General features: G+C 46.2%; 1 protein-coding gene across 1 annotated transcript; it reads left to right on the forward strand.

Annotated features, from left to right (window-relative positions):
• The first annotated feature begins 10,107 nt into the window (after positions 1-10,107).
• LOC142571375 (uncharacterized) lies at positions 10,108-21,645 on the forward strand. The gene is made up of 4 exons (XM_075679709.1): positions 10,108-10,166; positions 13,886-13,958; positions 19,930-20,051; positions 21,341-21,645. Exons 1-4 carry the CDS (start codon positions 10,108-10,110, stop codon positions 21,393-21,395), a joined length of 309 nt encoding a protein of 102 aa, XP_075535824.1. The 3' UTR covers positions 21,396-21,645.
• Positions 21,646-23,021: the final 1,376 nt, after the last annotated feature.

Below are 23,021 nucleotides of genomic sequence, written 5' to 3' on the forward strand. Positions count from 1 at the left end.
GATTTCGGTCTCAAATTTTTTGTCTCAATATATTGCGAAATGAAAACACGTAACACCCGCCGTGGTTGCTTAGTCGCGAGGTCGCGGTTGCTTAATCGCGAAGCACGAGGTCGCGGGTTCGAATCTCGGCCACGACGGCCGCAATTCGATGGGGGCGAAAACATCCGTATACTTAGACTTAGTTGCACGTTAAAGAACCTCAGGTGGTCCAAATTTACGGAGTCCCCCCACTACGTCGTGCCTCATAACCAGCAAGCGGTTTTAGCATGTAGAACCCGATAATTTAATTCATTTAAAATACGTGTCAAGCTCTGACCAAGTTTCGCATTAGGGAGTATCATCGAAACCTTTTTTTATTAAAGCTAACAATTCGCTTAGGTATTCTGACCTTGACCTCACTGATATGTGAAATAACACTGTGGTGCGGGCGTGCGTCAGAAAACAATGCGATAATCTGCCGTGTCAATTCGACCGCGAGTGCTTTCTTTTCCACAAGGGTCGAGCACATATACGTAGCCTTCTTGACGACTTGGTTGTTCACGTGAGCCAAGCAGGTGAGGGAGCAGATGTGAAACGTGGGAGGGCTGCTCGAATGTGCCGGCTTTTCGCATTACAAGAATAGAGAGCGCGTGAGGACATGTTTGCTCTTCGTTATGAAACAATTCGTGCATAATAGCTGCTTACAACGAAGGCGCCAAATAAAACGACGGACGAAGGAAGACGACACGGGACAACCACGTAGGTGCACGAGCGACTGAGCGTTTTATTTCTTGACACGGGAATAAATAGCTGCTGCAAGGAATCAAAACATCAGGGAAAAAAAACAGTGCCGTCATGAGCATCACGCAACGAAAACACGATACACAACAGCTTCTTAAGCGCCGCTCCCAAGATACGCCAGTTCCTTTGTCGATACGGGAACTGAGGGTTCACTGATACAAGCATCACCACGATTCTTGATCTCAAGCGCTTCCAATATCTCCCTTGTCAGTTTATCATCTGCCCTGTTCAAAACACAGGTTCTATCAAAATCTGGAGTGCACTTGTGAGCCTTACAATGAGCACTAATGTGACCCGAGAGCTGGATTTCCATCTTATATTGATGCCCATAAAATCTGTCATTCAGACATCTGGCCGTTTGGCCAACATATGATGAACCACACGACAAGGGACCAGAATAAACTACTTTCTTTACACATCCGACCTGCTTCTGCCCATGTTTTTTTGCACACACCTGTTTATTTTCATGATGTCCTGCATTCATCTGGGCACACATCAAACCAAGACGTTTCGGAGGGGAAAATAAAACCCGAACACCTGTTCATTAGCCTACTTTTTTCAGATTGTGAGATATGCCATGAACATATGAGATAAAAGCAAACCTGGTTCCAGAAGTGTCTGCTCGACCCTGGTCTACAACGTTAGGTTCCTTGAGTTACCTGACCATTTTTACTGCAACGGATATGATCACATGGTGAGGTTATGTGCCCCTTTGAGGCGGCTGACCTGATAATGAAAACTTCTTTGCAGTCGATGCACACATGACTTGTTAAGTGCGTTGGTTAGACATAATTGAATGATGCTTCTTTTTATTACTTTTTAGCGAGCTGAGTTGAGGGAGGGGATGCGTTGCTAGCCCTTGGCTTGAACTGCCAGCAAGCAAGACACGATGAGAAAGTAATTTACAAATCTAAAAACTTTAAACAGTTATCGGCCGGAAGCTCGTGAGTCAGGATTAAAGTATGCAAGGCTGTTTTAAACTCTGACAGTACTAATGATGACTGGGTTTCCAATTCTGGACTGTTACAATCTGAGAACACTAAAAAAATCTAACTAAACTAAAAAAAGAACACCACAAATCTAAAGGTTTGCATCACATTTGTCCCTGATAAGCACTGCGTTAACACCTTGTCTTTTGAAGCTAAAAAGCTGTCGCTTAAAACAGGCGCTATACATGAACCTATACACACACCCTCTTTCTGTAGAAAGATGTCGCCATTCCATTGTATGTGCGCAGACTTCAGGCGCATGGACAATAGTATTAAAAAAGAACCTTCTTCTATGCCAGAAGCGTTCTGGAAAGCAACTGCTCCAAATTTATCGATACAGTCAGTGACGGATTCCATCAATTTATTTTGTGGTATCGATTAATACAAGTCTTTTATGTCTACTGAAAAGGCGGATAAGATTTTGTTTTCATTCTGTGCGAGATATCTTACGTCGTGTTCAGAATTCTTCCCGCGAAACGGGTCGTCAACGGGTAGTTTGCTCAAATATTGCTGGAGAAACAAGGAAACCTAATAATATCAGTGTAGATATAGTCGGTCCATAGTTATACATAACGCACACATACATGTCAGTATCAACGTAAAAGCGCGTGATATTGAACGGTTTCATTATCTAAGAGCAACATTTCAGCTATTGCGAAACCTTAGGTATTACACAGGAACTCGTCAAAGTCGCTGAATGGCATCCAAAGAGGCATACAAAAAATTCTGCACATCCCACTAAGATGTCGGAATCCGAGAAGCGAAGCTTTCGCAAAGCGGTAAAATAAGTGCCATGCAACTGATTATATTTTCCACGGCCTATTTAAATATAACGATTACCTGCCTACCTGTGAAGACAGCAAGAAAGGAGAACCCCACCAGCTGAACCATGTGGCAGCGCTTTGTAGTGACACCGGGATTGGCCGTACCCAGGGTCGGTGTGCCGACTACAGCCAGACGATCCTGGAGATTATGCAACAGTTAAGTACACTTAATTCTGCAAAATACCCATCGAGCAGATGCGCCATACCTTAAAACCTAGGAAAGTAGGCATAGAGAGGTTCGCTTTATTAAAGGAATTCTGTTCTTGGATGACGTATATTTTGTAGCGATGGGCACATTTAGCTTTCATCTTTCAATCACTGCGTAATTCCGTAGGAAACATGCAAAAATCAGTCCTTCGCCCACAATGGTGTGCGCTCAGGAGGAGGAAGAAGTGAGTATACCATCACGTGCACGCAACCGAACGTGAGCGCGCGAGCGCAGCCGCGGAACGAGCGAGGCAGCGCGAGAACCCGGCAGCACAAGGGCACACGTAGACTAGGAGCACACCATCAAATGCGTGAGCTGAGCCAGCCTATAAAAGGCGCGCGGCATAGACGAGAACCTCCATGCTTCACTGCCTAATGATGGCGATGAACACTAATGAGCCGGTCCATGCATTGGACTCAGGCCACTTGCACGAGGCGCATCTCGAGCGCCGCCCACACGATGGGTACCATACAATGCGGGGTGGGTCGTGTGACCGAACACACTCACCCCCACGACACACACTGGTGCTAGGCTGGTGACGGCCTTCACCATTCGCCCCGGCATCAGGCGCGTCTCGAGCGCAGCCCACACGGTGGGTACCATAAGATGTCGGGGTGGTCCTTGGACCGTTGCGCGCACACTCACACAGCATAAGACACGCTCCCACATGACGCACACCTCCCGCATAAACATCACAATACACAACACCAACACCGTAATGAATCAAAAAGGAGACTCGGGTAACCACCTGTCGGTTGCATGCAACCTGCAGCTTGCCGATGGTGGTGGCGTTTCCGTTGACCGGAGAAATCTATTCACACACAAGAAAAAGTTCTTAAGCTAGACCTGTTCCCAAGAGCAGCTGTCAGCCACTCGCGATGTTGGAAATACATGATCAGCGAAGGCGGTCGGTCGATGGAAAAGTCCACTTACGAACGAAAACCTGTGGGAATTCAGTCCCTGGACACGAAACATTTAAAGCGACGCTTTCTTTGCGAAACCCCAGGGACTTTGCTGATTGTGGCGGTTGCTGGTCGCTGCTGCTGTACTGCGGATAGCTTCGACACAGAAAAAAAAATTAGGGCAGTGCATGTGACATTTAGTTTATGTGTAACTGTGCCTTTCCGTGGGTCTATGTGATTATATGTTGGTGAGTGAGGACTCGGACATCACTTTCAAAACGTGCCATGTTTCGTTTTTTATATGTTATCCTCCTGGTGGAATTATGCCGTGATTGGTGGCTCAGTGTTCGTATCGTCTCCAGTCGAAATAAACGTTTTCTAAGCACAGTGTGGGGCAGAGCGATGGGACGTCTGTGACAATACCCGAACACAGCGGCACAGGCGTCGATGCTGGCGACTCATCCAGTAAACGAACCCGAGCTACGGACGGAATGCCGTGGCAGGCACAAGGCACGGCTTGCTTCGGCGTGGTGTTCGAGTGCGCGTCACAGACTGCGACTCTGCCGAGCGTCATGGCCCGACGACTACGATGGGCGTACATCACTGCGGCTGGAGGCGTTCCTGTACCGTGCCTTGAGCGTGGGACCGTGACTATTGCTCGAGTGAGCCGTGAATGAACTGGAGAGGACCTCTTGCATGGCTCGGGCCGGTGGGGGGGGGGGGGGGGAGTTCTAAGCAGACATTAGGGGAGAGTCTCCGCAGGCGAATTTCGGAATGCGCCGAGGGCGCATCGTGCAATAAACGAATTGCATTCACTCCAGTCTGAGTCTCCTTTCATCAGTGACCCATACAAGAGCCGGCTCTCTCAGTAGCGGTCAGTCCTGGAGAAAGGCGTTCGCGAACGTCACTGGGAGCTCCGTCACTTCTGCTGGAATCAACGTTAACCGAAGCTCTCATGGAACGTTTCAGTTAAGCGCTATGCAAAGAGGTGCTTGCAAATTTACTTCCAAGCACTGCCCAAACAACTGCTCGCATTGCGATGTAGTCGCAGCAGTATCGTGTCATTCGAATTCGCGATAACGCGCGTGTAACTGTTCTTGTTTTGCACCGCGTTTTTTGCAGCATAGAGAATGCGTGCCTACCCTTGCAAGGTGGCAAGAACGCGGTTACCGAAATCAGATGACTCAAGTGACCCACGGGCCCGCGGATTTAACTGTCTCTGGTTATCGTGCCAGTTTTCATTACATCATCTCCGGGATCGGAATATACGTGTAGCCTTTACACCATCTCTGGGTTTGGCCCACTTTAATCGGCGTGAAAACGACCGAGCAGACGCGCCAAACACCCTGTATACGATGGCACATGCAAGATCGCTTAATATTAAAACGTATACACGGCGCTCGGTATCTCTCTTTACGTTCGTCCCTTGTTTTTTACGCGCTGGTATTTGGCAATCACGACAAACCAACTAGCACGAATTTCAGCTTTAATTAAGAGGAACCTTTAACTCCATCGCCAATTCCAATTTCCTTGTTTTCTTTTATGCTTTTAACGTGCCAAAACCACTTTCTGATTATGAGGCACGCCGTAGTGAAGTGCTCCGGAAATTTCGACCACCTGGGGTTCTTTAACGTGCACCTAAATCTAAGTACACGGGTGTTTTCGCATTTCGCCCCCATCGAAATGCGGCCGTGGCCGGGATTCGATCCCACGACCTCGTGCTCAGTAGCCAAACGCCATAGCCACTGAGCAACCACGGCGGGTTCCAATTTCCAATTTCCTTGCTCAAACAGATGTAAAACGTACAAATGCTTTCGTTAGACATCCGATGGCCCGATTTAAATGAAAGGTGTAGCCCATCACACACACACACACACACACACACACACACACACACACACACACACACGCACACACACACACACACACACATATATATATATATATATATATATATATATATATATATATATATATATATATATATATATATATATATATATTCTTACTAACGGGCAAGTGCAAAAGAAAAAGTTGAACCACGAAGTTTACAAAGCTGTAACTCTGCACCAAAAAGTGATATCACTTTTTGGTGCAGAAACTGTGATATATATCACAGTTTCGTAAACAGCATCTGTCAGATAATCTAAACAGAACCAATTTGATATATGAATTTTCAGTTTACCTGAAACGGTTACTACGTTTACGAGGGTTTTGCAAAGATTCCGCTCAAATATAGTGGCTGATCTGAGAACAGGGCATATTACATCAATCTTATGCGCTTCAGATTTAGCATTAGGTGGAGTTTACAGAATTGTGATATCGATTTTATTGGTGAGTTAGACTTGTAAACTCTATAGGTGTTCTTTTTTTTTAATTTTGCGATTTTCAGACATTTTAGTAAAAAAAACTGATGGCCTAAACGAAAAAATTCACTGTCCACGGTCACTAGACTCACTTTTTTTTCCTTTTAAATGCAACAAACCTAATCTAGTTCGCTGCAGTGTGGCTTCCGAGAAAAACGATTTCTCCGTTCCCATGTATTTAGATAGGAACCCCCGAGCCAACGCTTCATCTGAAATGAATGATGCACTTGAGGGCGCACGCTTGCCGCAGTTATGACCAGCTCATTTCGAAAAAAAAAATTATTATGCATTGAACGCATTGAACACGTGCATTTTTTTTTCATATCTCGCGGGTTTTCTTGACGAAGCAGAAGAATATGAATACATGCCAAGTAGGAAGATAGCAGCTGCTAAATTAGATGTTTGTTGTTTGTTGTCTTGGTTTTCAACGTAAATGCGACGTAGTCGTGTGGCTTGGCCTTTAAAGATGCCTTGCTTTCAATGTTCGGGATGCTGGCTCGTATATTCTGGGTACTGTTGTTTGCCTAAAAGTTTCCTATACAGCGTTGTCTTTGGTGTCCTATTGTCAATGTGTATTGTTGTGTCCAGAAAGTTTAAGCACTCCATCGAAAATTATAATATGAATTTTATTATTGCGTGAAAAGAATTTAGAAATGCTACACATTTATCTAGACTGTCTTGACCATGTCCCCATATTATGAATATGTCGTCTATGTACCGTAGGTATGTATGGCGCTTATCTGTGCAGCGCGATAGCAAATCTGTTTCTAGAATCCCCATAGATATGTTCGCGTAGGTTGGTACAACAGGCATAACCATACTTGTCGCATGTATTTGTAGACAGTAACTCTCCTCAAATTCGAAGCAGTCATGTGTTATAATTAATTCAAGGAGAGAGAAGTAGACTTCAATAGAGCGTTGTGCATTGTGTTTCGACAGCGTTTCTTTTATCGAAGATAGACCATCGGGGATTGGAACGTTGGTGTACAGGGCTGTGACGTTTAGTGTTGAGAGAATTAGGTTTTGGGGTAGTGTGCATTTAGTATTAATGTCATCTGTAATTCTCAGTAGGTGGGGCGTATCGTGTACAAATGACGGAAGTGTTTTCGGAAAGTCACCAAGGAAGTAGTGAAGGAATGTGGAGACGCTCTCTGTCGGAGTGTTGTTGTTTGATACTATCGGGCGTACTGGGATAGTAGCGGTGCATAGTTCTGTGGATGAAATTTTATGCATTTTTGGTAGGAGGTAGAAGCACCCGACAGTTCTGTTCCTTTGTTTAAGAAATGTGCATTCTGACGGTGTTATTAATTCATCAGCAAAAAGTGATTTCAGCCTGTTGGTAATTGTCAGTGTGTAGGATAATGTCGCATCGTTACATAGCCTACTTAGTTGTCTGTAAGCCTCGTGCTTATACTTTTTTACTGGCCAAATAGCCATACTTCCACCCTTATCTGCTTCCTTGATAACGATGTCATTCCGGCAACTAAGATTTGACTAAATTCTTTTCACCTTTTGGCGATATCAGCTGTCGCTGATATCACCGTCACCGAGCTAATTCGAGCGCTTGGAGGCAGTTACAGAAAGGGACTTCGCTTGGCGATGGGAGTTCCTCAGGCGGCTTCAAACAAGAAGGTTAATAATGAAGCGGAGTCTCTTCCAATCCGCATTTTGGCATCTCAGCCATTGCTGATGCAGCTTTCAAGGCTGGGCGAGTCCCCCGCAGGCGCGGCGCTTCTCCGGTGGCTAGCAATAACTCGCTATCATTTCCATGCGGCGCTGAACACCTTTCGATTTTTAGGATTGGAGTGGCCTAAACGGAGTCGCCTCGACCCGCCATTGTCTTTATCGGACGTTACGTGCAGCCCCAGTGTACCCCATCTACCGGCTAAACGCACCATTCCAACTGCCGAAGCAAAGTTTCTTGTGCTAGACCACTTCAGCACATGTATTGTTTCAAGGCCACCTAAGTGCACACAGACGGGTCGCTGTGTGCACAGACCGACAGCTGCGCAGCGGCATTCTGCATACCCTCCCTTAATGTGTCCTGGCCCGGCCGCCTGGATCGCGTGTCGTAGTGACACCGTGGCCTACCTCGAGACAAATTTACGAGGCAATATCTGGCACTGATCAAAGTTTTAATGAGCAAGGAATTTACCATAAAATTTCAATGGATCCTATCCCACGTAGGAATTGAAGGAAATGAAAAAGCTGACGCTCTTGCACGCAGGGCACCGACATGTGTCCCAAAAGTAAGAGCGCCAAAGACATTTCAGAACTCTAAGAACGTAATCCGCAATCACTTTAGGGCGATCTACCAGGCTCCACACTCAGCCTGTGTGATCCATGGACTTACTTGGGAAGAAGCAACGCTGTTGTACCGCATCTGCATGAACCAAATCCGCGTTCACCCCGGCTTGGTTATTCAAGACTGGACGATGCGCTTCCGCGTACTGTGCCTTCTGTGGTGAGATCGCCGACATCGAACATCACATTTGGATACGCCCGCAGTTCGACACAAAAAGGAAAGCGATGGTCGACAGCCTGCAAAAGAATGGTATTGCGCACAGGACCTTTGAAGGCGTCGTTTTCCCCGGAGGGTACCTGCCGTGGTTGCTCAGTAGCTATGGTGTTGGGCTGCTGAGCACGAGGTCGCGGGATCGAATTCCGGCCACGGCGGCCGCATTTCGACGGGGGCGAAATGCGAAAACACCCGTATACTTAGATTTAGGTGCCCGTTAAAGAACCCTAGGTGGTCGAAATTTCCGGAGTCCTCCATTACGGCGTGCCTCATAATCAGAAAGTGGTTTTGGCACGTAAAACCCCGTAATTTTTTTCCCGGAGGGCCTGCGGCAATCAGGAAGAGGGCGCAACGACTGCTGATTGCCTTCATTCGAGGCACAGGGATCTTCGACACCTGGTGACACACACTGTGACACTCATAGCAGGCTCAGGCGGAACAATTGCCGGCTATGTATGCCAGGCTGACCCCGCCTCCTGCAACACCACCACCTTAGGTTTATCCAAAGCAGGCATACCTTGCCATTTGTTGGGCGTGTTGGTAAACTGACTTGGTAAGCATACTTAGCGCCAGCGAACAAGGACAGAAGGGAGACGACATCACAATGCGTTACTTGGGGCCAAGTCCAAGAACAGCGTATTGTGGTGTCGTCTCCCTTCTGTCTTGTTCGCCGGCGTTAAATATGCTTTCCAAGGCATACCTGTCGGTGTTAACGTAAAACCGCATGATATTCAAAATTTCCGTTATAGCAGTGTAACATTTTAGCTGTTGCAATACCTTAGGTGTTACATGGGAGCTCTCCAAACTCGCTAAATGGCATTCAAATAAGCGTTTACCCGCTTGCAAAAACATTATGCATATTTAACCAAGGTGTTGAAATAAAGCTTTCGCTAAGCGGTAACATAAATGCCATGCAACTAATTGTATTGCATCCCGGCCTCGGCGGACGCACTTAAGAAGGGAGTGGGCAATGCGACAACATCTGTGTATTTAAATTTAAGTGCACCTTGAAGAACTCCAGGTGGTCCAAATTATTCCGGAGGCCCCCATTACGGCGTTCCTCCTAATCAGATGGTCGTTTTGGCACGTAAAACCCCATAACGTATTTTATTTTCTGATTATATTGCACACAGCGTATTGAGCCATAACGACTACCTACCTGCCACTGAAGATGGCAAGACGCGGAGATCCCTCGCCACTTGAGTCACGTGATCACGCGCTATATAGTGTCTCCGGTAGTGGCCGCCTTTGCTATGACAGCGCATCCAGGATCGGCGCGCCGACTAGAGTCCCCGATCCTGGAGATAGAGCAACAGTAAAGTGCACTTTATTCGCCGAAAGACCGATCAAGTAGATAGACAAGCCCAAACCCTGCAAAGTAGGCACACGTAGGTTCGCTTTATTAAAAGAATTGTGCTCTTGATCACATATATTTTGTTGCGATGAGGAGATTTAGCTTTCATCTATTAATCACTGCATCATTCCGTACGAAACATGCAAAAATCAGTTCTTCGTGCACAATGGTGTGCGCTCAGGAGAAGGAAGAAGTGAGTATGCCATCACGTGCACGCAACCGAACGTGAGAGCGCGAGCGCAGCCGCGGAACGAGCGAGGCAGCGCGAGAACCCGGCCGCACAAGGGCACACGCAGACTGGGAGCACACCATCAAATGCGTGAGCTGAGCCAGCCTACACAAGGGCACACGCAGACTAGGAGCACACCATCAAATGCGTGAGCTGAGCCAGCCTATAAAAGGCGCACGGCATAGAAGGGAACCTCCATGCTTCACTGCCTGATGATGGCGATGAACACTAATGAGCCGGTCCATGCATTGGACACAGGCCGCTTGCACGAGGCGCATCTCGAGCGCCGCCCACACGATGGGTACCATACAATGCGGGGTGGGTCGTGTGACCGAACACACTCACCCCCACGACACACACTGTTGCTAGGCTGGTGACGGCCTTCACCATTTGCCCCGGCATCAGGCGCATCTCGAGCGCCACCCACACGGTGGGTACCATAAGATGCCGGGGTGGTCTTTGGACCGTTGCGCCCACACTCACACAGCATAAGACACGCTCCCACATGATGCACACCTCCCGCATAAACATCACAATACACAACACCAACACCGTAATGAATCAAAAAGGAGACTCGTGTAACAACGTGCCGGTTGCATGCAACCGGCACCTTGCCGACGGTGGTGGCGTTGCCGTTGAGGCAATCTCTTCGCAAAAAAGTTCGTACGCTAGAACTGAGCTGTCAGTCACTCGTGATGTTGGAAATATGTGATTAGCGAAGGCGGACAGGAAAATACCAGTTAAGAGGGGAAAGCTTTGTGAATTCAATTCCTGGTCCCGAAATTTTTAAAGGGAAGCTTTCTTTGAGAACCCTTTTTGAGCTTTGCTGGTCGTGGCTGCTGTTGCAGCAGTGCTGAATAGCTCAGACATACAAAAAATTATGGCCGCTCTATCACTTTTGCTTTCGTTTCAGTTATATGCCGTGCAAAAAGAGACAAATGGTGTGTGCAACTTTAATTTACTTCCAACTTCGCGCTTTACTATTTAGTCGCAGTAGTATTGTGTCATTTGTCATCGCGATAACATGCGTGTAACTGTTCTTGTTTTGCACCGAGTCTAGGAGCACAGCGAATGCGTGCCTACCTTTGCAAGGCGGCAAGAACGCGGTTACCAAAATCAGATGACTCAAGCGACCCACGGGCCCGCGGATTTAACTGTCTCTGGCTATCGTCCCAGTTTTCATTACATCATCTCCGGGATCGGCCTATATATGTGTACGTGTAGCCTTTGCACCATCTCTGGGCTTGGCCCGCTTTAATCGGCGCGAAAACGACCCAGCAGACGCGACAAACACCCTGTATACGATGGCACATGCGAGATCGCTTAATATTAAGACGCATACACGGCGCTGGGTATCTCTCTTTACGTTCGTCCCCCTTTTTTTTACGCGCTAGTATTTGGCGATCATGACAAACCAACGAGCACGAATTTCAACTTTAATTAAGAGAAACCTTTAACTCCAACGCCAACTCCAATTTCCTTGCTCAAACTAATGTGAAACGTACAAATGCTTTTGTTAGACATCCGCTGGAGCCATTTAAATGAAATGTGTTCTACTTCAGATAAATCAAAAATATAAGTTCCATTGACTCTAGCCTGCGAAATTTTGATTTAGGGGTTTAAAGGGTTCGCCAAAATTCCTAAACTTCGGTAAGGTCTAAAAAAGAAAAGAAATTGAAGCACGAAATTTACGAAGCTGCAACTCCGCACCAAGAAATTGATTTCGCAGTTTTATAAACAGCATCTGTTAAACAATCTCAAGAGAAAAAAATTATACCTGAATTTGCAGCTTACCTAAAACTTTTACAGTGTTTACGAGGGTTTCGCAAAAGTTCCGCTCACATATTAGTAGCATATCGTAGGGCAGCCTGCAATACATCAGTCTTATTATTTGTGCACTTCACACGTAGTATTCGGTGCAGTTGACAGAATTGTAATATCGCTTTTATTGCTGATTTAGACTTGTAAACGCCATACGTTATTTTTTTTCATATTCGTGATTTTGAATACTTGTGAAAAAAAAACTCGATGGCTTAAATTAAGGAATCCCTTTGCTACAGTAACTTGATTTTAACTTTTGCTTTTATATGCTAGACACCTCATCAAATTCGGAGAAGGGGTTGCCGATAAAAACGACTTCTCCGTTCCCGTGTATTTAGACACGAACCCCCGGGCCAACGCTTCCTCTGAAATGAATGATGCGCTTCGAGGCGTACACTTGCTGCACTGATGACCTGCCCCTTTCGTAGAAAAAAAAAATATCATTCATTGAACCCTAAATTCATAGTTTGAGGCATTTCACAAAGTAAGAGCGATAATGAATGCAATTTAAAGCGCGCGCCCTTAGGAGAGTCCCGTCACGGGGCGTCACGGTTGGTGAGCTGTCGGATCGGCGCAAGGAAATCCCAAGCTAGATCTCGGTGCAGCCATCTTGCGCCCTGGCTCTTGTTCAACAGTACAAACAGCGCTCACTTGAGGCTCGACAACGAGCACTGCCGCTACAACAAAGCGTCAGGTCAACGGCGCATGCGTTGACTGCGCAATTTACGCCAGTGATGTGCTTCGCTCGCAGCGGTTCGTAACAGCGACGACACGCAGATCAGGCAGCGCACCAGGATGAATGCGGTGTTCGTTCATACGCATGCACGTTTGAGAGCACTGCATTCGCCGCGCGCAATCCGCGCACGTACGGCACGCGCTTTGTTTTATTTTATTTTTTTTTCATATTTGGCGGACTTTCTTTGCGACGCAGAAGAAATTAACACTTAACAAGTAGGGCGGTAGCAGCTTCTCAATTGGATAATTTTAAAACGCTGCACAACTGTATCGTTGAAAGATTGACCCTAACGTTAATATTTGCCAAGTGGCCTGATTTTGCTTCACTATTTATTCAATTAGGCAAAACGCCGAAAGTAGCGTGACTTGCTACATACAATATAGCTAACAGCGTGGTCGCATCCTCCTAGAATGCTTGGGCGTACTTTTTGGCCGCATTCTTGTCGGCGCGATGTTGTAAAGGCTTTCATCGAATTCTTGCACCAGAGCGGACTAGATTTGAGAGTGTAAAGAGTATTGAATGCTCAAGTTCACCCGATCACTCTCATCATCAACTCTCTCTCTCTCTCTCTCTCTCTCTCTCTCTCTCTCTCTCTATATATATATATATATATATATATATATATATATATATATATATATATATATATATACCTATATATATATACCTATATATATATATATAGAGAGAGAGAGAGAGAGAGAGAGAGAGAAATTTTTTCACTCAATAAGGCTCCCTTCACCCATGCTGGGTAGCAGGAACTTTGATTGAGGACGACGTCTCTGCTTTTCAATCATAATAAATGTGTCTCTCTCTCCCTTTTATACCTCGGCTAAAGTTATCTGGCACCTCCCCCCCCCCGCCCCCGTATCCATCATCATAGTTCCGAGTCGCGGTGCGGCGCCTTTGAAAACACATGTGAGCGCGAGGGAGAGACAGAAATACTTCAGTCTTATAACTCGGCTCTGATTAAGCCGTATCAGGTGCTTAGTTTCATGTTGCCAGAGATGTGATGGCGGCAGGGGGCCAGCGGAGCTGAACGCTGTTTTGCTGCACCTATTTTCTGTCGTCTTCCCTACTGTTCGTGCAATCCACATGCAATTCGTGCCGACTTGCTGCGAACCAATTCTCATTACAGCTTTTCTTCTGTCCTTGCAGAGACAAGTTCACCTTCGTAGTAAAATTTTCCTCCGATACGCAACGAGTCCTGCAGTATCAGCCTAATCTTTCGGTAAGAACGGAACAAAACCTCTGACGTAAGGCACGCAGCTAAACCGCGCAAGTGTGTTCTGTTATGTTGCCCGCTATATGCACCAGGAGCAATGGTTCGCGTGATTTCTTTTGCTCCTCATTTGATCACGAGCCGTGGCTGGCCACGTCGGCTCGTCGGTGCGGTGTAAAGTCTGCCGCTTGAACGTCCCAAAACTGCACAGTGTGTTGCGAGAGACGCTGTAGTGGAGGCCTGCCCGAATTGATTTTAACCACTCGTGGTTCTATCACGTGCACCCAAAGCACGCTGCATGAGCGTTTTCCTTATTTTTTTTCTTTTTTTTTTTTGCATTCCGCCTCTATGCGAACGCGGCCACCGCGACCTCGTCTCCCTGAGCTGAGCCACTGGTCCACCGCGGCGGGTATTGGGGCAGTTATGCAAGGTGCGCACGTTTCTTTTTTCGGCTAAAACCAAGAAGAAGAAAAAGCCAACGTATAGGGACTGGCTCTGCAATCATCAACACTGGGCCCACATGAAATGCCAAAATAGTTCGTTCGAGGTATTTAGATATGCTGACGTCCAGCATCTGTGTATGTTGTATCTCTGAACTACGTACCTGTAGTGCATACTTTGGAGACAGAAATGCACTTATATTTAGGTGTGTCCCTCGTCGACTGGTTCGCGAACTGCACAATAGAGAAGGTCGAGGTTCAAATGGAACCCATTTGGATACCCATGCGGAACTTGCTTACCACGGCCGCTATTTCTCCTTATCCCGCAGCAATATAGCTTAGTGGCATCCATTGCGCTGCTGAAGTCGCGGGTGTTATTCCGGCCGCAGCTGCCTCGTTAGACGGGGATGGAATCCAAAGGTATGCCGAAATACTGAGAACTGTCTACAAATGCGTAAGCATTCTTTTGCTCGCGGCTGTTAGCTTTTGCTTTTGTTTCCCGAATTTCAGTTAGCCCAACCCCAAATGTCAAATTGGCCTACCCCTACTATAGGCTTCCCCATCCATTTTCTATGGAGCTCTATGTATCCCTATGAGTAAGGTGTCACGCTTCTCGCGTTATGGACACAATTTTGTTAACAAAATTCTCTGTGATCAATTCATTTTTAGTTTTCAATTGTTACTTATCGCTTATAAAGCTACCGATCATATACATTTAGACTATTATAGCGATTAAATGTCTTCGTAAATTACGCATGTTCTGCGGACACTTCTCGCGTGACATACAGATTTTGCTGGGCTGCACGCGAAGGAATATTTATACGTATTAAAAATACTCGTCTAAGTTAGATTAAGCTGCCCGTTAAATATCCCCTGCTGGTAAAAATGAATCCGGTGTCCCCCACTACGGCGTGCCTCGTGATCAGATCGTGGTTCCGATATGTAAGGCTGCAGAATTTAATTTTAATTTCTGCTTCCTCACGTAAGAATACAAAACAAACGGACAACATCAGACCGCGGGTGTTTTTGCCTGCCGCTTGATCTTTTGAACGTTGGGACTGCGGCTTGAAAATTGCGTATATAAACGACTGTAATGAAGTGTAAGTATGCTCGCTTCGCGGTATATAGGTCATATGCGAATTACGGGTTTTGACGCCCCAGAGCAACATCGGGTGCATGAGAGACGTCGTAGTACAGAAGGAAATAAGTCTTGACCAACTGGCTTTCTTTAACGAGCACCTCAATTGAAGCTCGCATAGGCGTCTTCGCATTTCTCGCCCATCGAAACGAAACCGTCGCGACAGGGAGCCGAACCCTCGATCGGAGCAGCAGACCGCCTTAGCCACAAGCCACCGCGCGGCCGGAAATCGGTGTATATGCGAGGCACGAGGAGCAGCACGAAGCGCCATGACGCTCACATCCGGATGCAGACACGTTAAGGTAAACATGCGCAGACAGACGCACTAGTAGCTCGAGCAGGTATGCAGGCAGCTATACAGGCAACTGCGCGCGCAAACGTGCGTATATAGCCGCTGAAATGCAGGCGCATGCGTAATTCGCACGTTTTCCAGAATATACGAACCTTTGCGTGCGCGCCCGCACGCGCGCAAATGTGGATCAAGTGTCGCGGAGAAACAAGCTTAGGCTAGCGAAGCGTCAAATTACGCCCCTTTGCCGCTCGTCGGGAGCGTATACATAGAAAACGGCAGCGATCGTTCAACACCCATATATATATATATATATATATATATATATATATATATATATATATATATATATATATATATATATATATATATATATATATATATATATAAGCGAGTCACGTACTGGGCGCATCGTGTATCTGCGCGTGCGCTGATCCGGCAGAGTCACCGTCCACATCATGCCGAATAATATATCGGACTTCCTTGGTTTCGCAGAGTGCCTCCTACGAGAAGGAAATGTCCATTATAAGATTCGGTGATTTCTGGCGAAGATGTGGCAGCAGATGCAGCTGTCCATATGCTTTGCGTAAATAAATAAATAAATAAATAAATAAATAAATCTTTTATTCTTGTGTTCAAGAACATCCGGAGGTCTGAATATACTGATGCACAGAGAAATAAAGAATAAAGGTAAGAAAGCTGTGCGACGAAACTATGGGATAATGAAATAGAGTAAAAAGCGAGGGAGAACGAACTTAAATGAAAAGGATGGCTCCGATCAGAACGAAGCCAAACCGTTTCGACAGATATAAAGACGGACAATATTACCGTTGTACAGACTTCGCAGTCTCTGGAACGGCGAGTGCCTCCCGAAAGGTGCAGGAGCGTGAAATAGCGTAGTCAATCAACCGATAGATTGAATTAAAGTATGAAGTTTTACGTGCCAAAACCATGATTTGGCTATGAGCCGTGCCGTGGTGGAAGTCTCTAGATTAATTTTGATCACCAGGGGATCTTTAACGTGTCCCCATATGCATGGGACACGGCCGTTTTAGCATTTCGCCCACATCGAAATGCGGCCACCGCGGCCGGGATTTGACACTGTTACGTCGGCGATGAGCATTCCTTGGACATTTCCCCCGAGGCAGCCCAGACGGCGACAGTCGAGAAACGAGCGCCGCGATTCGTCAGTGCGCATTCTTTGGGTTGCTTCCCTCGCGGATTCATCAGCGCCCGCCTATACGTGGAGACGGGGCCCAACACCGACTGTGACGCACAGGCAAAGAAGCTCAGAAGCGACAACATCCGCCGCCCTCCGTGGAAGCGGTATCGAGCGTGAAGACCAGTCTCCTCACCCTGACAAGAGCGTCGCTGAGAGCAAGGTACTAGCTTCACGACTTTCGTGGAAGGAGCACGAATATCTGTTTCCAGGCTGTCTCGTCCTTGCTTCGCAGATTAGAATCGGAGGTGGAGTTCTGCGAAATGTGCGACCCCTTTGATTGGGCACAACACGGTCGTCGAATCCCCTTGTGTAGAGAACTAGGAAGGAAGAACTGCTTAAAAGAAGACACCTTTGAGGTGTGCTGACGAGCCCTGAAGTATGCAGACGTGTGCGTGATGACGTCTGCAGACATGTGTGTCCTGACTAGAATCTGACTACATACATGTCTCAATACGTAAATATTGTAAAATAAATCCCTTATCTTTCACTCTTACTCTCGGACGTAGTCACCCCTATGGCATGGAGGATCCCTGGCCTAAACGCTATCCCGAGTGCCAACAATACCGCGACCTAGTGCTTAGCAGCCAAACACCATAGCCGCTAAGCCACCGCGGCGCGTGGCGACATCGATCGCTCGATCGGTCAATAACTTATTTGTGTGCCAAGCAACAACACTAAAGTCTGAGTGCTAGGACGCAGTGAAACAAAAACAAAAGAAGGTAGCAATTAAGGCAACTCCAACAAAATTTAAGGGGTAAGAAAAATTTGACGAAGCACAAAAGTAAAAAACAACATGATAAACAGCTACATAATTAAGCAACAATGCACCAATAACCCACAATTTCTAGATGGAGTACACATACGGAAGAAGAGAGAAACTATGTGAAGACAGGAGAGCAGTGCAGCTAGAAAGAAGGCTCAAGAGAAAGGGTGAAGCTCGGAACAGAAAGAAGACAACGCATTTTGAAATACATCAAGATGGAGGAAATGAGTTATACAGACTTCCAATTCTGTGGAAAGTGCAAATGCCTGCTGAAAGGGTCAGAAACGTGCAAGGGTCCAATGTTTCCTGATAGTCTTCTGTGGAACCCACAGTGAAACAGAAGCTAGTAGATCCGAGCATTAAACAACAGCAACAACAACAATAATAATAATAATTCCTAAAGCGCATAATGAACCTACGCGCGTGCGCATGCCCAGATCCACTGCGGTGGCTCCGCTGCTGTGGAATTCTCCTGCTGTACACGAGGTCGCGAGTTCGTTTTCCGTGCACGGCGGCCGCGTTTCAATGGGGGCATAAGAGATTTCGTTTAAAAAAAAAAGTTATGCTATATGACCTTCTCTTGAAGTTTCATCAATATATTTGTACCATGTCGGTGTACGTTGTGTGTGCTCGGAGCTTTCTTATGCCCTGTGCAATCTTGTACACGTTACAGGGAAAAAGTTTACTCAGTATAATTACAATTAGTTCGTTCAACTTGAAATGCAATTGCTCGCCGTCACCTGCTACTGCCATAAATATAGCTGAATAATTCTTAAAAATGTAATCTGATAACTTATCCGTTACATTACAAAAATGGCAGTTTCACCCCGATGGCGAAGCACTGAAAGCAGCAGCAAGGTGTAGCGACCGTCTGTCACTGATTTGTCCCCAGCCAGCCGCGTTGTATGGGCGTCGCGCCTCGACGATGCACGAAGACGAGACCGAAGGGAAACTGCTGGCCTTGGTCAGCGCCCAAAGAAAAGATTCGATAGATTTAGCTCGACGTTCATACTACTGTCTGTTCCGCTCAGACTAATGTGTGTAGCACCCGTTTGGTGCGCGCACAACTGTTCAGCAGCAACGATAATGTCACGTGTGCGCCCAGCAGTGGAAGCCAGAACGCTGCCCTGGCTCGGGTATAGAGTCGATTCAGCGGAGCGTATCGTATGGTGCGCCGCATTTGCAGCCGCGTCTCTGGAGGCCTAATTCGCCACGCGCGGGTGACGCATGCGCTTTGATACCGTGAAAGCAAGACGGTGCGATTGCCTCTCGAGCACTCGTATAATTCCTATCGCAGACATACAGACAGACAGACGACGGACTTTATTTGATCCTGAGGAATTCCTATGCAATTTTTTTTACGCGCAAATGTACATGCCCCGTGTGTGAAATCGGTGAAATTATGCGCGTTGCCGCGAGCGAAGGAATGGCGCACCAGGTTCTACCGGGTTTGTCTCGTCATCGAGACGCCGAGCGAGAAAGGCGGAGTAGCGACGCAAGCGGCGGCAGGCCGAGAGCCAGCGTACCGACCCTGAAGTGGTCGCCAATCGCAGAGCACGAGCTGAACAAGTCCGGCAGAAGGCGCGTGCTTGGCGTTCCCAGGAGACTCCAGAAGAGGAAGAAGGATAATAAGGGAAAATGGATAGTGCGAATAGTACAAATTGCTAATAATCAAAACTGTGCTTTTTTTTTTTTTTTTTACAGTGCCTCATCTTTCCTAATACTACTTTTCACTTCATAAAGATTGAAAAACGGAAATAAAACAAACAAAGAATAAGCCTTGAAGAAAACCACCACACTTACACACGATCAAAGCATTTTTAAAACATTCTACGCACAATGCAGAAGAAGGGATTAACACCCGTACGCTTGGGCGCAACCTGGTCTCGGGAAGTGAAAGATCACGGTAACTTTCTTTTTTAAAGTCCATCACATTCATAAAGCTCTTAGTCTGAACACACGATTCCGTGCGTGTGAGTTAGCCCACGAGTGTGAGTGGTCCTGCCTGAGACCGATTTCTGGTACATTTTAGTCTGAGGGAGTGCGGCTGTTGATTTTTGCCAATTTATACACCTCATCTATTTTACAGCTTATTTTCTTTTTCGCCCTTTCCTCTTCTAAACTGCAGATAGTAGAAGCGTTCGGCTACTTCGGAGGATACATCGGAATATGGCTGGGATTCTCGTTGCTATCGGTGCTCCTTAATCTTGAAGCGCACGTGGCCAAAATATCAGCGAAGCGAATGCAGAGGTGAGTGGTGTCCTTACCATTTGCTGCAGGACGTCTCGGCTGGCGGTCATTATGATGTGAAGCACAGAAATTATCTTGTATCCTGTGGTTGCAAGTGTAGTGTGCACCTATACACCCCCTTCTTGTGGAAATGTTTCCACTGGGCGAAGAGCGTGTTGCCTGAATGAGCGGCTGGCGCGAACATTACAACAAATTGAAATTATGGTACCCTGTTCGCATCTCTGCGCCGATTGTACGTCGTTTTGTTTGTGCACACGTGTGTGTTAACTACATGTAGAGACGAAAAATAACTGGGCCCGGCAACGAGATCGTGCGAGCGTTTGCACATTAGAAAGAAACTGATAATTAGGCATTACTGTCAATTACTTCGAATGGGAAACAGATTTTCGGAGCAAGCTTTTCTCTGAATGTGTATGTGTGCGCATACTCTCTTTTTGCATGTGCTTTCCGCGATTCATTTAAAAAACATGTCAGTTAGCGTCTGTCCCCTTTCCTCATATGTTTGCTTTGTCCCCGTTTCGCGGCCAAAGCGAAACGGATGTCAACCGAATGGCCCAACTGCCGACCTTGCTGAGGTAGAAGGTCCTCTCAGGCGTCATTGCACAGCTGAGCCGTAACTAAGCAGCAGTACAACAATGTTCTCTCCATAATAAAACAGTTCCCGATCTTTTTATTAGCAAATGCGTACTGCTCGACTAAAAAGAAATTAAATCTGGCGCTATATTATGTCTTTGTCTATATATAGACCCCATATATAACTTTCACCTTTCTGTCTCTTGTTCCCGGTAAAGCGGAATGGAATATTTGAAGTATAAACTTTTTCAACGAGACAATATTGACATAAATAATTAAAATTAATTTTAATGCATGCTTTATACGGTACGCATTTCTGTGCCAGTGTAAAATCGATACGAAAATTGTCGCGCCCACTGCGCATTATATTAGATTCTACGTCAAAATAAATCAATTTGATTAGCTAATCAGCGCCGGTGATCAGTACATTAGCGGTTGTCACCTTTTTTTTACTACCTGTTTTACATTTATGGATGGTTCCGCACATTAATATGCATTGGAAGCGGAAGAGAACGACAAAGGGAGACCGAGATCGAGAGAGAGAGAGAAAGAAATAAATATGACACTTGTTATGACAGTGTGACAAAAAGAGAAGCATAAAAAGGGCCAGTTCTGGGCCTGTGCGATCCTCAGGTAAAACATTTGTTTCGAGCACATGTAAGCGTATATACGTTTGGCCTGCAGATGCGTCCGTTTGCCCCCTTTCCTTTTTGCAGAGTGAAGGCAGCTGACGATGCCGTGAGGGTCTTCCGGCTGAAGCAACGCTTCTGAGGCCTTCTCACGCAGCTGACGTCGGCTGGAGGACGGCGAAACGCTATATCCGCACGCATAGATCAAGCAGCGCGCACGCTCGCGGTTGTACGCCTCAAACGCTCGGCTGTGTGACTAGGAAGAATGCACTTTGTGAAACAGCTGCCGCGTTTTCTTTTTCGTTTTTTTTTTTTTGCGAAACTGAACGAACTGCTCTGAGCAAGCAAGCAGCGCTGTCTCATGCTTCTACAATTGCTTATAGCACATAATAAACTGATGGATATCCACACTGAAACATTTTACTGCGGAGCTATAGACCGCCCAACCGACGGCCGGAATTTTTGTACGGCCCAACCTACAGATAGACATTCCTGTTCTGTTAATCGAGTACTTCTGTTCTGCAGTAGTTAGTGTGTGGATGGTCCTCTGGTGCCGGGATATTACTTCTCTCCACCTTGAGGGCTTCCGCAGAACTATTACGTCAAAGTCCCGCCTTTGATTCTGAGTGGTCGATAAATTCGACTTCGCCTGCTATCTGCTAGCCGCCTGGTTAGCTCAGATGGGCTGCCCCGGAAAAGCGGTGGCCCCAGGTCCCGGACCAGGACTAATTTTTCTTCAACTGCGAAGCTTTTCTTTCGATGAACCCGTATGGGTTTCCTTTGTAGCACTTAGCTACGGTTAGGTGGATGTCTCATTTTCCCTTTATTAGAAACGACGTTTTGTTAACAAACTAACTGGAACGCCAATGCATTTCGCCGCAAAGTTCGGGAATTTATATCTCGAAGCTGGTCTCATCTTGAAAATTCGTTCCAAGTGGATTCGCCTTGCGGACTCCACGGCTATAATTTGTAAATTGCAATACGGGCCATAATGTAATTAGTTAAGACGTAATTAGTGATTTTTTTATTAATTAGTCAATTTCTCATCTCAATTTTTTGTGCAAGTATCGTCCGCCACTTCGAGTAGATCAGCTCACGAACTAAAATTGTAATATCTGCCACAGGCAACTTTTATTAAAGATTTTTGAAAGTGTTCGCTGAAACACCCTATATATATATATATATATATATATGCGTGTGTGAGTGCATGTGTGTAAACAACGAGAAAAACGGAAAAAAATTTAAAACACGAAGAAAGCACCTGAGGGAGAGAGTCGCGAGCTAAAGAGATTACTACTAAGTAAATATAAAACTGCGCGTGAGCTAATGTCTAATAGCTAATAAGATAGTCGCCCTCGGTAGTGGTAGGTGCGCCTACGTGTGGGAAAGAGAATATATACTCTTCTCGCTGCCTTTCAAATAAAGTTAGTAGTGCCTGTGACGTGTTCTGTGTCTCTTCTGTGTAATTGTGTCTTCGCGCTACATTATGTCGGTAATACGGGATGGCTTCCTTGCAATGTTGTGGATGGCTGCTTTTGAAATGAAGGTAATGTTCGCGGTCTGTTGGTTGTTTACATAAGATTGTGAATATTCGATTATCTATAATTTGTACAGCGACGTCAAGAAAGTTTCGAGCTGATTTATAACAACTGTGTGTGAAAGAGAATGATGGATGAGCTTAATTATTACGTCCTACGAATCTAACGAGAATTTCTTCGCCGTGGTGCGACCTAAGGAGTATGTTGCCTAAGAACCTTTTGTAGATGAG

This window comes from Dermacentor variabilis, chromosome 1 (genome assembly GCF_050947875.1).
Source record: "Dermacentor variabilis isolate Ectoservices chromosome 1, ASM5094787v1, whole genome shotgun sequence".
NCBI classification, from domain to species: Eukaryota; Metazoa; Arthropoda; class Arachnida; order Ixodida; family Ixodidae; genus Dermacentor; species Dermacentor variabilis.